General features: G+C 41.2%; 1 protein-coding gene across 1 annotated transcript; it reads right to left on the bottom strand.

Moving 5' to 3' along the window:
* Nucleotides 1-269: 269 nt before the first annotated feature.
* Nucleotides 270-1,280, bottom strand: LOC145122336 (uncharacterized). The gene has a single exon (XM_079057949.1). It carries the CDS (start codon nt 1,278-1,280, stop codon nt 270-272), a length of 1,011 nt encoding a protein of 336 aa, XP_078914075.1.
* Between the last annotated feature and the right edge of the window lie 11,815 nt (nt 1,281-13,095).

Raw genomic sequence — 13,095 nt, forward strand, 5'->3', positions numbered from 1 at the left:
ATTTCATTCAATTAACCAATTACTTTTCTACCCCTATAATTCTATCCACATATATATATATATATATATATATATATATATATATATATATATATATATATATATATATATATATATATTCATTGGACTCACATCTGATTCTAACAAACTTATCGGCCACCGAAGAAAAGATAAAAAACCAACCAACTATATATAATAAGATGGACATGAAATTCTGCAACCTAAAAACATTTATAGCAAATATGCAAATTCAAGGAGGAAGAAGACGATTAAACGTGAGACACTGGTTGATTTTGTGATCTTCCAAGCTGAATATCTTCACCCACCATGAAAGCTGGCTGTGAATTGCTCAAATAAGCACCTAAATAAGTCGATAAACCCACCTTATCAATGGCTTCGCTGTGATGAGATTTGCATACTAGATATAACACTGTTTGAATCACCATTATTAGCAGAAACATGATCACAAACAGAACACAGCATAAGATTCCGATCGCCGCCTGCCACACCGCCGCTAACTCGGCAGCATCAAACACGACCAATGCCAGATACATAAACACCACACTTACTAACAACCCATACAAAAGAAATGAAACCATTAACGCCAATCTCCGTTTCCCCTTCATCAGATCCATCGATTTGATCATGGCTTTCAATCCGTAGCAACTTTCCAGAACGGAGATGACGATAGCAAGTTGCCAAACGATGGCCAAGTATAAGAACCCGACGATGTAAGGAATAGATATAGCAAATAAAATGTAGAATTCCATGAGGATGACGCTCGATAAGAAGAACACGACGGAAGAGATTAAGTTGTAAGCGAAGAAGGTTAAAAACATACAGATGAAACTGACGGTGAGTCGTTTCCAGACCTTTGGAACCACTTTCATGAGCTTGCGGTATGTGACATCGCCGCCGGTGTAGACGGATGCGATGGTGTAGACGACGGCGGCGGTGGAGAGGAGAGAGAAGAGTGTGACGAGAACGATGGAGGTGATTTTAAAGAGGATGTAGAAGAGCAATTCGGTGGGGGTGGTTTGGGAGATATAGGATCGGTAATACTCGTAGGCGTTGACGAACATTTGATATGGGTCTTCTTCGATTTGGTGAAAGAATCGGCAAGAGATCTCAGTGTGAGCCATGAAGATGATTGCGAGGGGAAGGATTAGAGTGAGGGTGATTTGGGTGAAGATTTTCTTCCATGCGAAGACTGTTTTGAAGGATTTACTGAAAATGCCGAGTAATCCGACGAATTTCATCTCTTCTTGGGTTGCATCCATGATGGGATGTGTGTGGGTTGCTGAAAAAGTGAAGGGGAAGAGTGAATGGAATTGTAGCTATATACAACAAATTCTATGAGAAGACTTGCTTGGAATTTGTTCAACAATTTACCCCTGTCATAAATGAATATATCAAGACCATTCCATTGTCTACTTTCATTTTAGTTTTGTGTTCAAAATTAATGGTATTCGGTATTCAATGATTGTCATATTATTTTTTTATATTTCATATAATTCTATTAAATTTTTTTATAATATATTAAACTCTACGAAGTTCAATAGAAAATTACAAAAGCTAATTTATAGTATATATTTAAAAATTAAAAACTTTTATTTTTCCTATTGAAGAGTTTGACAATTGAATGCCATGTGACATCTCATTATGATAGAGTTTAATCAATTGAACGACAAATATATTTGACACCGCATTCAACTCTTTCATTAAATCACAATTTTGAATTACTCTTACTAAATACAAAGTATTTACACCATTTGGATAATGTAAGTGTTTTTTTAGCTATAGAAAACATTAAGTTGGATTGATATTATTGTTAGAAAAAATAAAATTTATTTGCCATTTTCATTATAATGATAAAGCTTACTCATGGTCCATGCACTTTATCATTCAATATGATAAACATTTATAATATTAAGAAAATAAAACAGAATATTTATATATAAATTTAACCAAGCTATAACATTTTTAATCTATCAAAACAGTCTATGTATTACACCAACTAAACTAACACCCTTGTTAGGGGTATGTTTGGTTAAAACACCGAGTAGATGTAGTTGCAACTCTCACATCCCACCATGGATGTAGTCTAATATTACGGTTTCACAATCACACACTCTAAGCCAACATTACGGTTTCACAATCATATAATCCAAGGCTTAATATTCGACAAGTGCTTAAGATAAGTTTTCCAAAACGTGTATTTTTTCCGAAAAAGTACTTAAGATGTATGTAATATCTACCATATGGTAGTGCGACCACTTCCAATAATGATTTCCAACATAAGAGAAAAAGAACTTGAGCCTACACCAGACGATCTCTTGCAAATGAAAATATTAGTTTACAATGGAGAAATAAACAATGCATTGTGACTAAAAGAAGAAAAAACATATACAACTAATAAAGTTAAAAGTTCAAAATGAATGCACAAACATTAAGAGTAGATGTTGTTCGGCGTTGTTTACACCTAAATAAAGAAGCAAGGTCGAATTTTAGGGACACAGTCTAAATATCAATGCCTCTTTGCATAAGACACATTGCAGTGAATAAAAATGCAGAAAAATATAATCAAGAAAAAGTCGATAATAAAAGATGTTTAGTTTTGCTGCGACTATCCTAATTGTGCAATTAATCCATATATAGTTGTTTAAAAAGCGTTCTATCTAAATTGATACTGAAAACTACTAATAAACTCTACCAAATTCTCTTTTACCAAGTTATTTAACAAAAAAAAGTTGTTTGAGTTTAACCTAACTTTTTGTTATCTTAATCAAATAAGCTCTTAATTAAATCTGGAAAGGTTGCATTATGATATGTGTAAAATTCCCAGCAATATTCAACAAAGCTGGAAAGTGTAAAAATATGTGATTTTCAGTTTATATCATAATCAAATCCCAACGCGGAACAAATTTGATATTTGTTACTTATTTCTAGTCGATTAAAACACATGACACAACTCGTGTTTGGAATCCATGTCGTGTTTACAGGCGGGTACGATCCAAATAACTTTAAATGAAGTATAATGCTATTTCGAGATGTTTTTGTCTTCGAAAAATGACCCGTGTTTGCTAGGTACAACATGTAACACCCAATAAATCGAAAAAAAACTTTGGAGAGAAACACAGTCTGTGTTTGTCAAACACAGTGTATAATTTTCAAAAAAATAAAAAATTCTCCCGAATAGTCTTCGTAGGTGGAAGTGTGGAACATAGTCTGTGTCAGGGAAACACAACCAGTGTGTAAGCACCCAAATGTTAGAGAGATTTAACTTTAAGTCAAATACCGACCAAATTGGAAAAGTGGTAATTTATGAGAATTTTGTAAGTTTATGAAGTTGTGACCTCATGAAATCGGCTAAGATAAGTTTAAGTCACTTAGATGAGATTAGATAAGTATGTTCAAGAGAAGAAATGCAAGAGGAGTTGCATTTAGGTCAAAAGGGCAAAATGGGAATTTTTATGCTTTTCAAGCCAATTCTGTGACTAAATAGATTAAGACCCATATTAAGTAAATGATAAGTGACTTAATGGAGTGGTAGAACTCACCCCTCCTTAGCGTATATATAAAGATCATAGAAAACGGGTTTAAGACGAAGAAGATATGCACGTTAGAAGATTAGAAGAAAAGGTCTCCCCAAGGCTGGAATGGAATCAACAATGTAGTTTCATGTAGTGTAACCACCACGACATAACGAAGGCCTTGCCACAACGCGGTGAGGGAAATAGGTGATATATAAAAAATCCTACTTCATAAGTGGAAGACAACGTACTTTGCACAACAGCACATTGGCCAAAGTAGGTTGCTATGTGGGAAATGCATTGCGGATCAGTTAGAGGCTGACCACAACTAACTTACACGCACCACGATACGGTAATAACCTCACTGCGGTGGTGATTCAAAGTCATAACATAAGTTTTAACCTGTTAAGAGCTCATTTCGATCATTCTGGATGAGATATCAATTGGGAGCAAAGAGGTGGCAATTTTTATGTCAAAATCATGCCAAGAGAAGCTAGATATGGAGCCTAACAAAGCTTGTCATCCTCTCTCCATTAAGGTAAGATTTGTCCAATTTTGTGAAATGTTTAGTTTGGTTAGATTGGTTGAATTGATCAACCTATAGCTTGATTAGGAAGTGATTTCCATGGTGAAATCAACCCAATAAGAGTTCGAGTTTGAAACCCTAACTAGTGAGGTTATGATTGATGCATATGAGATTAGATTATAATGAATTAAGTAGTACAGGATGCTTAATTCATTGGATGGAATAGATTAAGAGGTAGAAATTGAGATGTTAGAATAGTGATCCCTGAGTGGTCCTTTTGACGAAGAGAGTTATTAAGCTCTTAATAGACTAAGAGAAGTTTTAAGAAACTTGATAACATGCCTAAAAACAAAGAAGATAGATCAAGATGCATCAATGGAAGAATTGAAGAAAATGGGTAGTTAATCTTCACTAACTAACAAGGTGAGTTATAACTCTCTCTAGATATGATTATATGTTTTATAATCTTATATATGTATATTTATGATTAGATGTTAGATGTAGATAGACCATGATTAAACGTTTAACAACATGTATCTGAAAATCAACGTATATTGAGAATATATAAGAGATTATACGTTAAAAATCATGTATCTGAGCATGCACATATATTTTGAGTATGTATGGGTCGTTAAGGATAGAGTATTAAGGTATGCATAGATGATAAGGGTATTGTGTAGAGTACATATGTGTATGAGATGAATATAAAGATTAAGTACTTAATGAATTAAGTACTAGATATGTAGTCGAAGATCTCTTAATGAGATAAAGAGATAGATTGTCCGTAGGACAAGTATTATGTGATGAGTCACATAAAAGACTTAGAGAAGTGTAGTAAGATGATTCCTACGGGAATAAGTGTATGATCCCTTTTGGGATGTAGACAGATGATTCAGATGGGAATGAGATTGTGTATGGTTAGAGAAGATATAAGAAGGGTTCCATGAGTGGAACAAGGTAAGAAAGTTCTTTAAGAACTTAGGGATAATCCATGAGGGATTAAGAGTAAGGAATATGCGAGGGATTCAAAAGAAGATAAAGGATGGTAAGGGATCCGTAAGGAATCAAGATGAGAGGGTTATGTCTGGATGGTTGTTCCCAGTAAGAATAGAGGTGTGTTCTGCTCCTCCCCGTATATGATAAATGTAGGTATCATAAGTGATTGGACTATTTGGGTCTAGATTAGAATAGAATGTTGAGGCATGAGAAGTTTAGAATAAGGAGATGAAGTGTAAGTAGAGTAAAAGAAAGGTAGTCCTAGAGTATGAGTTGTGAAAAGACTAGAGTAAGAATATGAGAAGGGGATGCATAAAGTATGAAAAGATTAGAGAGAGATGAGATGAGATAGAGTATGTGGCAAGAGAAAAGAAAAGAAGCGACAAGAGTATGAGAGAAGTAAAGATAGAGCAAGAGAAAAGATGAGAAGTGATGAAAAAAGAGTAAAAGAGATATAAGATGTAAAATAAGAAGAGCCTGAGAAGGGTCTAACAAATAGTATGATATGAGAAGGAAATTTTGAGTAGAGGATTATATAAAAAGAAAGATAGCAGAGTAAGCTATGAGAAAGAAGAGAAAAGAAAGATAAAGCATGTAAAGATAGAAAGATTAGAAGAATAGTAGATTATCATGAAAATAGATAAAATATAACTCACTAGACTAGTGGTATGATGTAGTAGATATTTTTCATGTTTTATAGGTTCATGAAGTAGCCATTGTACATAAGAAGATACGAGCACAAGGACTTAGACTAGATTGTCATTTTAGTTGTATTTTCCTTATTGCTTATTTAATAGATAAAATTTATTGTAAACCCGAAATTAACCCGGTGATGTAAAGTGTTTTTTTTAAGAGTAAATTTTTTGCATTCTAGTAGAAAACTCTGATAATACCCTAGAATATTTAGATATATGTGTAGAAAAAGTCGGATCATTACAACTAGTATAAGAGCCATAGTTTAAGTGAATTAGGTTTGGTATTTCCAAACCTAGACTTTAATTGTGGGAGATGAAAAGAACCAAAGAGTTTAGGACCATTATTATTGATGAGCACTTAGGCCATGTGTAACGCCTGGTTCCTGGTATGCATTTAAACTTAGAAATCATTCAATTTCCTAGAGCAACTCGATGAGTTGGTAGCCCCAGACTCGCCGAGTAGAGATTTAACGAGGCCGCGTATTTTAGGATACCTACTCGACGAGTTGGGAGACCTCAACTCGATGAGTAGGCTGGCAGATGTGAAACCCTAAATTCCGGGGTTTGCACCCTATTTAAGCAACTTAAGCCCTCGGGTTTAGCCTCATTTCCATCCTACACTGTCCTAACCCTAAATCTTGTTTATTGATGATATCTTGGTATATTCCAAGACAAGAGAGCAGCATGAGGAGCATCTTAGCAAGCTCCTAGGAGTTTTGAGGCGAGAATGGATTTATGCTAAGTTCTTGAAGTGCGAGTTCTGGTTACGAGAGGTTCAGTTCCTTGGACACCTCATTAACCAGGATGGGATCTTGGTTGATCCGGCCAAGATCGAGGCGGTGATGCAGTGGGAGGTTCCGAAATCTCCCTCGAATATCAGGAGTTTCTTGGATTTGGCAGGGTACTACCGGAGATTCATTTAGGATTTCTCCAAGATTGTATTACCCCTCACTCGTCTGAAGAGGAAGGGGGTGGATTTCCGGTGGGGCCCCATGCAACAGTCAGCATTCGAGACCCTTCGGCAGAGGCTTTGCGAGGCCTCAGTTTTGACCCTCCCAGAGGGAATCGAGGATTTTGTGGCTTTTTGTGATGCGTCCATCACTGGGTTGGGGGCAGTTCTCATGCAGAGAGGAGGAGTGATAGCTTATTCTTCGCGCCAGCTGAAGCCGTTTAAGTCAAGATATCCCACACATGATCTTGAGTTGGTAGCTGTGGTTTTTGTGTAACATCCCAATTTTCAGGTATGAATTTAAAAGCTTTTATATACTCATTTTCAGGGAAACTCGACGAGTTGGGAGGCTCCAACTCGTCGTGTAGAGTTTTAAATGGACGCGTATATTTAAGGTTTACTCGACGAGTTGGAAGGCCCCAACTCGACGAGTTGACGGCTGATTATGAAACCTAATTTTCAGGGTTTTGCACCTTATTTAAAGACTTTATGACTCATTGTTGGCTTCCCTCACCGTCCCCTCAGTCCAAAGAAAACCCTAATAACAACTCCTTCCCCATTTTATCGACTTTATCCGGGATTTCCACTGTTGTTGCAATCATTCTAAGGTATAAAGTCGATACCTTGACCATCCCTTTGCTAGATCTCTTCTTTTGAAAGTTTATGGCTATTGTTAGCTTATCTTGGGGCCATTCTTCGATTTGAACATGTTATGAAGCTATTGTTTCAGATCTGGACATCTCATGGCCTCCATAGACTTAAAGTTGCCAACTTTATCAAGTCTTGGACCTCCTTCATGCTCTAAGTCCCTTGATAAGCCTTGTTTGAGTGATTTAGCCCTCTTGATGCCATGCATGGACGTAAAGATTGCAACTTTACGTGGTATCTCAACCCTAGGGGACCAGATCTATAGTTTGGAGGCATTAGACTCGCTTGGAAGTGTCTGAATGCATTGAGGCTAGGAAAACTCGACGAGTAGCTCTACCAACTCGAAAAGGTGGATCGGGTTTTCCCGCTTTCTGGATACTGTAGGAACTCAACGAGTTGTCCTATCAACTCGACGAGTTGGATAGGGTTTTTCACGGTTTTCTGAATACTGAAGGAACTCGACGAGTCAGTAGATGCACTCGACGAGTTGGGTCAACATGGACTATTGAACCTGACTATTGACCTTGACTGTTGACTTTGACTTCGACCATGGTTGACCAACTTTGACCTTGAGGGTATTTCGGGATTTTGATGAGGTTAGTCACTTGGTGATTGTAGGCAGTTGAGTTGTAGCTGTGAGTTGGGATTGATATTACAGGTTCTTCACTACTTGTGAGGTGAGTTTTCCTCACTATACTTAGGGGTGGAAGGCACCAAGACCGGCCCATTGGATTGATATCCTAGTAGTTATTGATATGATGAGTATGAGTTAGATATGCATGATAGTTTGATATACTAGTCTGGTAGATCTGTAGGACTACCTACGATACTGTCTGATTATTTGTATGTGTATTTATCTGTTACATGTCGACATGTTGTGTGGGTTCGGTTGAGGTTGTACTGCTCCATGTGATAGCCAACAAACCCTGGAGTATACCAGATATGAGTTGAGAGATAGGGAGGGCATGCCAGACTCATACTGAGGACTCTTAAGCATTCCAGATACGAGCTAAGGGCCGAACCGAGCATGATAGACTCGTACTAAGGGCTATTCATTGTATTCCAGTCCGATGACTGAGGGAGCAATCCAGACATAAGTTGTGGGCCGAGAGCAAACCAGACTTACACTGTGGGATCGAGAGCAAGCCAGATATGGGCTGAGGGCCAGGGAGGGCATGCCAGACTCATACTGTCGGCTCAGGGGTAATCCAGTCCGTAGAGTTGTGGACCCATTACATGTTGTTGTTATTATTATGTGTACTATGTGTTATGTATCGATATTTTGGGGGAATGTAACATCCCACATTTCAAGCCCAAAAATTTCATTTTTAATTAAGTAATTCACAACATAGTTTACCAAAACATTTCTCATGCCATGTCATTTGTAAAAAGAAACTTAACAATGTGTCTGAAAATCATATCGTCAAAAGTAAAATAAATCAGAGTACATTCCCAGAAAACTCCATGCAGAAACCATGTGTGTGTGATGCGCTGCTACACCGCCGACTCCTTCCCCTTAGACGAAGAGGTACCTGAAACCAAAACTAAATCTACAAGCACAAAGCTTAGTGAGTTCCCCCATCATACCACATACCATACAATCACATAGCATACATACTGCCGGGCAATTCTGGGGCGCCCGCCCTACCCATGTCAAGCCATTCTGGGGTGCTGACCTGCTCATGTCAAGCCATTCTGGGGTGCTGACCTACCCATGTCAAGCCATTCTGGGGTGCTGACCTACCCATGTCAGGCTGTTCTGGGGTGCCGACCTACCCTCCGGTCTTTCAACCGAACACAAGGACTATTTCACCCCCTACTGCTAACACATAATATCATATCTCAATCATGCTGTCAGACATATCTGGGGTGTCTGACCTACTCGTTGGTCCTAACAACCGATTCGGGGACTAGTCCCTTTTTACTGATACTATCTCACGTAACATAGCAAACTAGCATAGTCACATATCAAGCAAACTAGCATACTCTCATATCAAGCAATAGCAGACCAGACAATTATCACAAAGACAATCATCTCAGCTAAACAAATACTAGTGGGCCGGCCTTGGTGCCTTAGACCCACTTCTACTGGAAGATAACTCACCTCGATGTTGTGTAGTGTCGGAACTGTCCTCGACGTGAAGGTTGGCTCTCCTCGACTCCTCAATCCCTACACGACAACCCTCAAGTCATCAAACAGAACATACAACCCTAACTAGGGTCAACTCAAGTCCAGTCAAAGTCAATATTGGACAAAGTGAACACCCAATTGACTTGACTCGCCGAGTTGGTCTACCAACTCTTCGATTCCATACTTCACTAACCCGATCCAACCCCGACTCTACTCGTCGAGTCTAGCAAGAACTCAACGGGTTCTCCTTCATTCAAACCATCGGGACCATCTTCATCCGAATCGCCGAGTTCATCCTTGAACTCGTCGAGTTCATCTCCCTCATAAGAATGTGCCCAGTCTATGACTCGCCGAGTTGTATGAACAACTCGTCGAGTCTATCTTCAAAGATTTGGAGATTGCCTTGGACTCGCCGAGTCTGTTCTAGCACTCGTCAAGTCCCATGATTTCCAGGTCCAAGGCAAACCCTTAGCAGGCTGAGCGTTCCTTCCACTCAACCAAAACCATTTCCAGAAGACGTTTCTTGGGGAAAAAGCGTCTCGACTCGCCGAGTCACCCAAGTGACTCGCCGAGTCCCTCCTTTTCCATTACTATACAGTCGATTTAAGTGGGACTTAATGCATCCAAAACATAGATCTGACCTCCTAGGGTCCCTTTTATACGTAAAGTCACGAACTTGGTGCACATGCATGGGATCTTGGCTCAAGAAGCCATAAAAGATGGCCTACAAGATTCATGGGGTGTTTATGGCAACAAAGTTGGCATCTTTATGCCATAAAGACCCCCAATGGCCCCAGATCTGAAGTCATAACTTCATATCACACTTCACAACCCGAAAATGGCTTAGAAGGCCCTAAATATACCAAGATCCAAGCCCTAGAGATGATTATTTACATGGAAGATCAAGATAGGAGCTTTTTACCTTAAATGAGCTGGAAATGGAACACAATCTCTGGATCTCTAAGCTCCCACTTGAACTCTCAAGCTCCTTTCTTCTTCTCAAGCTTCACAAACCACCAAATGCACCGAAATGGCCTTAGATCACACAAAAACGGCTAGGGTTTCGATATACAGACTTAAGAGAGTGATAGGGGCGAGGAAGGCTGAGATAAGATGTTTAAATAGGGTGCAAACCCTCAATTTAGGGTTTTACTCAAACAACACCTACTCGCCGAGTCAGTCTCCGACTCGTCGAGTAGGTCACTTAAACTTCCTGCGGATCCCGTCTCTACTCGACGATTTGGGCCACCAACTCGTCGAGTCCCAGAGAAAATACATACAATTCTTGAATTAAAGACATACCAGGGATCGGGTGTTACAAATCTCCCCCACTTATCTTAGACTTCGTCCTCGAAGTCTGCTGCTCGATCCTGAAAAAGCTCGGGGTAATGCTCCCTCATCTCGTCCTCCGGCTCCCAGGTCCATTCCGAGCCCTTTCGATGCTGCCACTGCACCTTTACCAGCTCCACTCTCTTGTTCCTCAGATCCTTTGACTTCCTGTCAAGGATTGCCACTAGTCGCTCGATTTAGTTCAAGCTGTCATCAACCTGAATATCCTCCAAAGGCACCACCACCGAATCGTATACCAGGCATTTCCGCAACTGGGAGACATGAAATGTGCTATGAATCTGACTGAGCTCGGCTGGCAGATCCAGCATATATGCCACCTTGCCCACCCGGGATACAACCCTGAAGGGTCCAATATACCTGGGGTGCAGCTTGGGCCGCTTCCTGAATCGAATGATGCCCTTCCAAGGCGACACCTTCAGGAGCACCATATCCCCGACCTGGAACTCCAGGTCCAATCGACGCTTGTCGGCATAACTTTTCTGTCGACTCTGAGCAGTCCGAAGCCTACTCCAAACCTGTTGGATCCTCTCCGTAGTCTTGAGTACCATTTCGGTACTTCCCATGACTCTCTGCCCGACCTCTCCCCAGCATATCGGGGTCCTGCACTTCCTCCCATACAACATCTCGAAAGGAGGACGGTCAATGCTCGCGTGATAACTGTTATTATAAGAGAACTCCGCCAACGGAAGGTAAGTATCTCAACTACCTCCGAAATCTAAAACACACGCCCGCAGCATATCCTCTAGCGTCTGGATGGTCCGCTCGCTCTGGCCATCCGTCTGCGGGTGAAAGGCGGTGCTAAAATGCAGACGAGTACCCAGCTCGTCATGAAACTTCTTCCAAAATCTGGAAGTGAACCGCACATCCCTGTCGGAAATCACTGAAACTGGCACCCTGTGCCACGCCACTACCTCTCTGATGTAGATGTCGGCCAACTTTTCAGCCGAAATACTCTCCTGAATCGGAATAAAATGGGCGCACTTGGTCAACCGATCAATGATGACCCAAATCAAATCCGCTCCACGTGCGGTCTTGGGAATCTTCGTAATGAAGTCCATCGTAATATCCCCCCCCCCCCACTTCCACAATGGGATATCTAACGGCTGGACCTTGCCGTGAGGTCTCTGGTGCTCAGCCTTGACCTTCCTGCAGGTCAGACACCTCTCCACAACCCAAGCTATGTCCCTCTTCATATTCGTCGCCCCGGGATGGATAGAGAACCAATAATCGAGGCGAAGATCCCTGTACATATTCGTCGCCCCGGGATGGATAGAGAACCTGGATTTGTGCGCCTCTGCCATCAATACCTGGCGCACACCCCCATGATAAGGGACCCACACCCTACGGTGAAGAGTCAACAATCCCTGACTATCATAGTCGAAGGAGGAAACCTGACCCACAATTTGTTCACTCTTTTGATGTTCCTCCTTCATGGCCTCCTGCTGGGCCTCCCGAATCTGCTCCAATAGTGGAGTCACAACTGTCATCCTCAGATAAATGCCCCTGATCAGCGCTGCCTTGCGGCTAAGCGCATCGGCCACGACAATGGCCTTCCCCGGGTGGTAGAGGATCTCACAATCATAATCCTTCACCACATCATATTCATATTTGGCTGGTCCATGAGATACCTCAGGCTCTTGTGGTCCGTGTAAATGGTACAACGAACCCCATAGAGGTAATGACGCCAAATCTTAAGGGCGAAAACAACAGCCCCCAGCTCCAAATCGTGCGTCGGATAATTCGCCTCGTGAGGCTTCAGCTACCTCGAAGCGTAAGCAATAACATGCCCCCTCTGCATCAATACCGCGCCCAAACCTGAGATGGACGCATCACAATATACAACCAAATCCTCCATGCCCTCTGGCAGGGCTAAGATTGGCGGCTCACACAATCTCTGTCTCAAGGTCTCAAAGGCAGCCTACTGCTCAGGCCCCAAGCGAAAGACCACGACCTTCCTTGTCAGCCGGGTCAGGGGCACATCTATCTTGGAGAAGTCCTGAATGAATCTCTGATAGTAGCCCGCCAATCCCAGAAAGCTCCGAATCTCGGATGGAGACCTCGGAACCTCCCATCTGATCACGGCCTACACCTTGGCCGGGTCAACCGAAATCTCGTTCTGATTGACAAGGTGCCCCAAAAACTGCATCTCGCGCAACCAGAACTCGCACTTGGAGAACTTCGCATACAAGTTCTCCCTCCTCAAGGTGTCCAGAACCTCCCGTAAGTGATCCTCATGCTGCTCTCGAGTTTGGAATAAACCAAGATGT

This window comes from Lactuca virosa, chromosome 6 (genome assembly GCF_052849685.1).
Source record: "Lactuca virosa cultivar CGN04683 chromosome 6, Lactuca_virosa_CGN04683_v6, whole genome shotgun sequence".
Taxonomy (NCBI): Eukaryota; Viridiplantae; Streptophyta; class Magnoliopsida; order Asterales; family Asteraceae; genus Lactuca; species Lactuca virosa.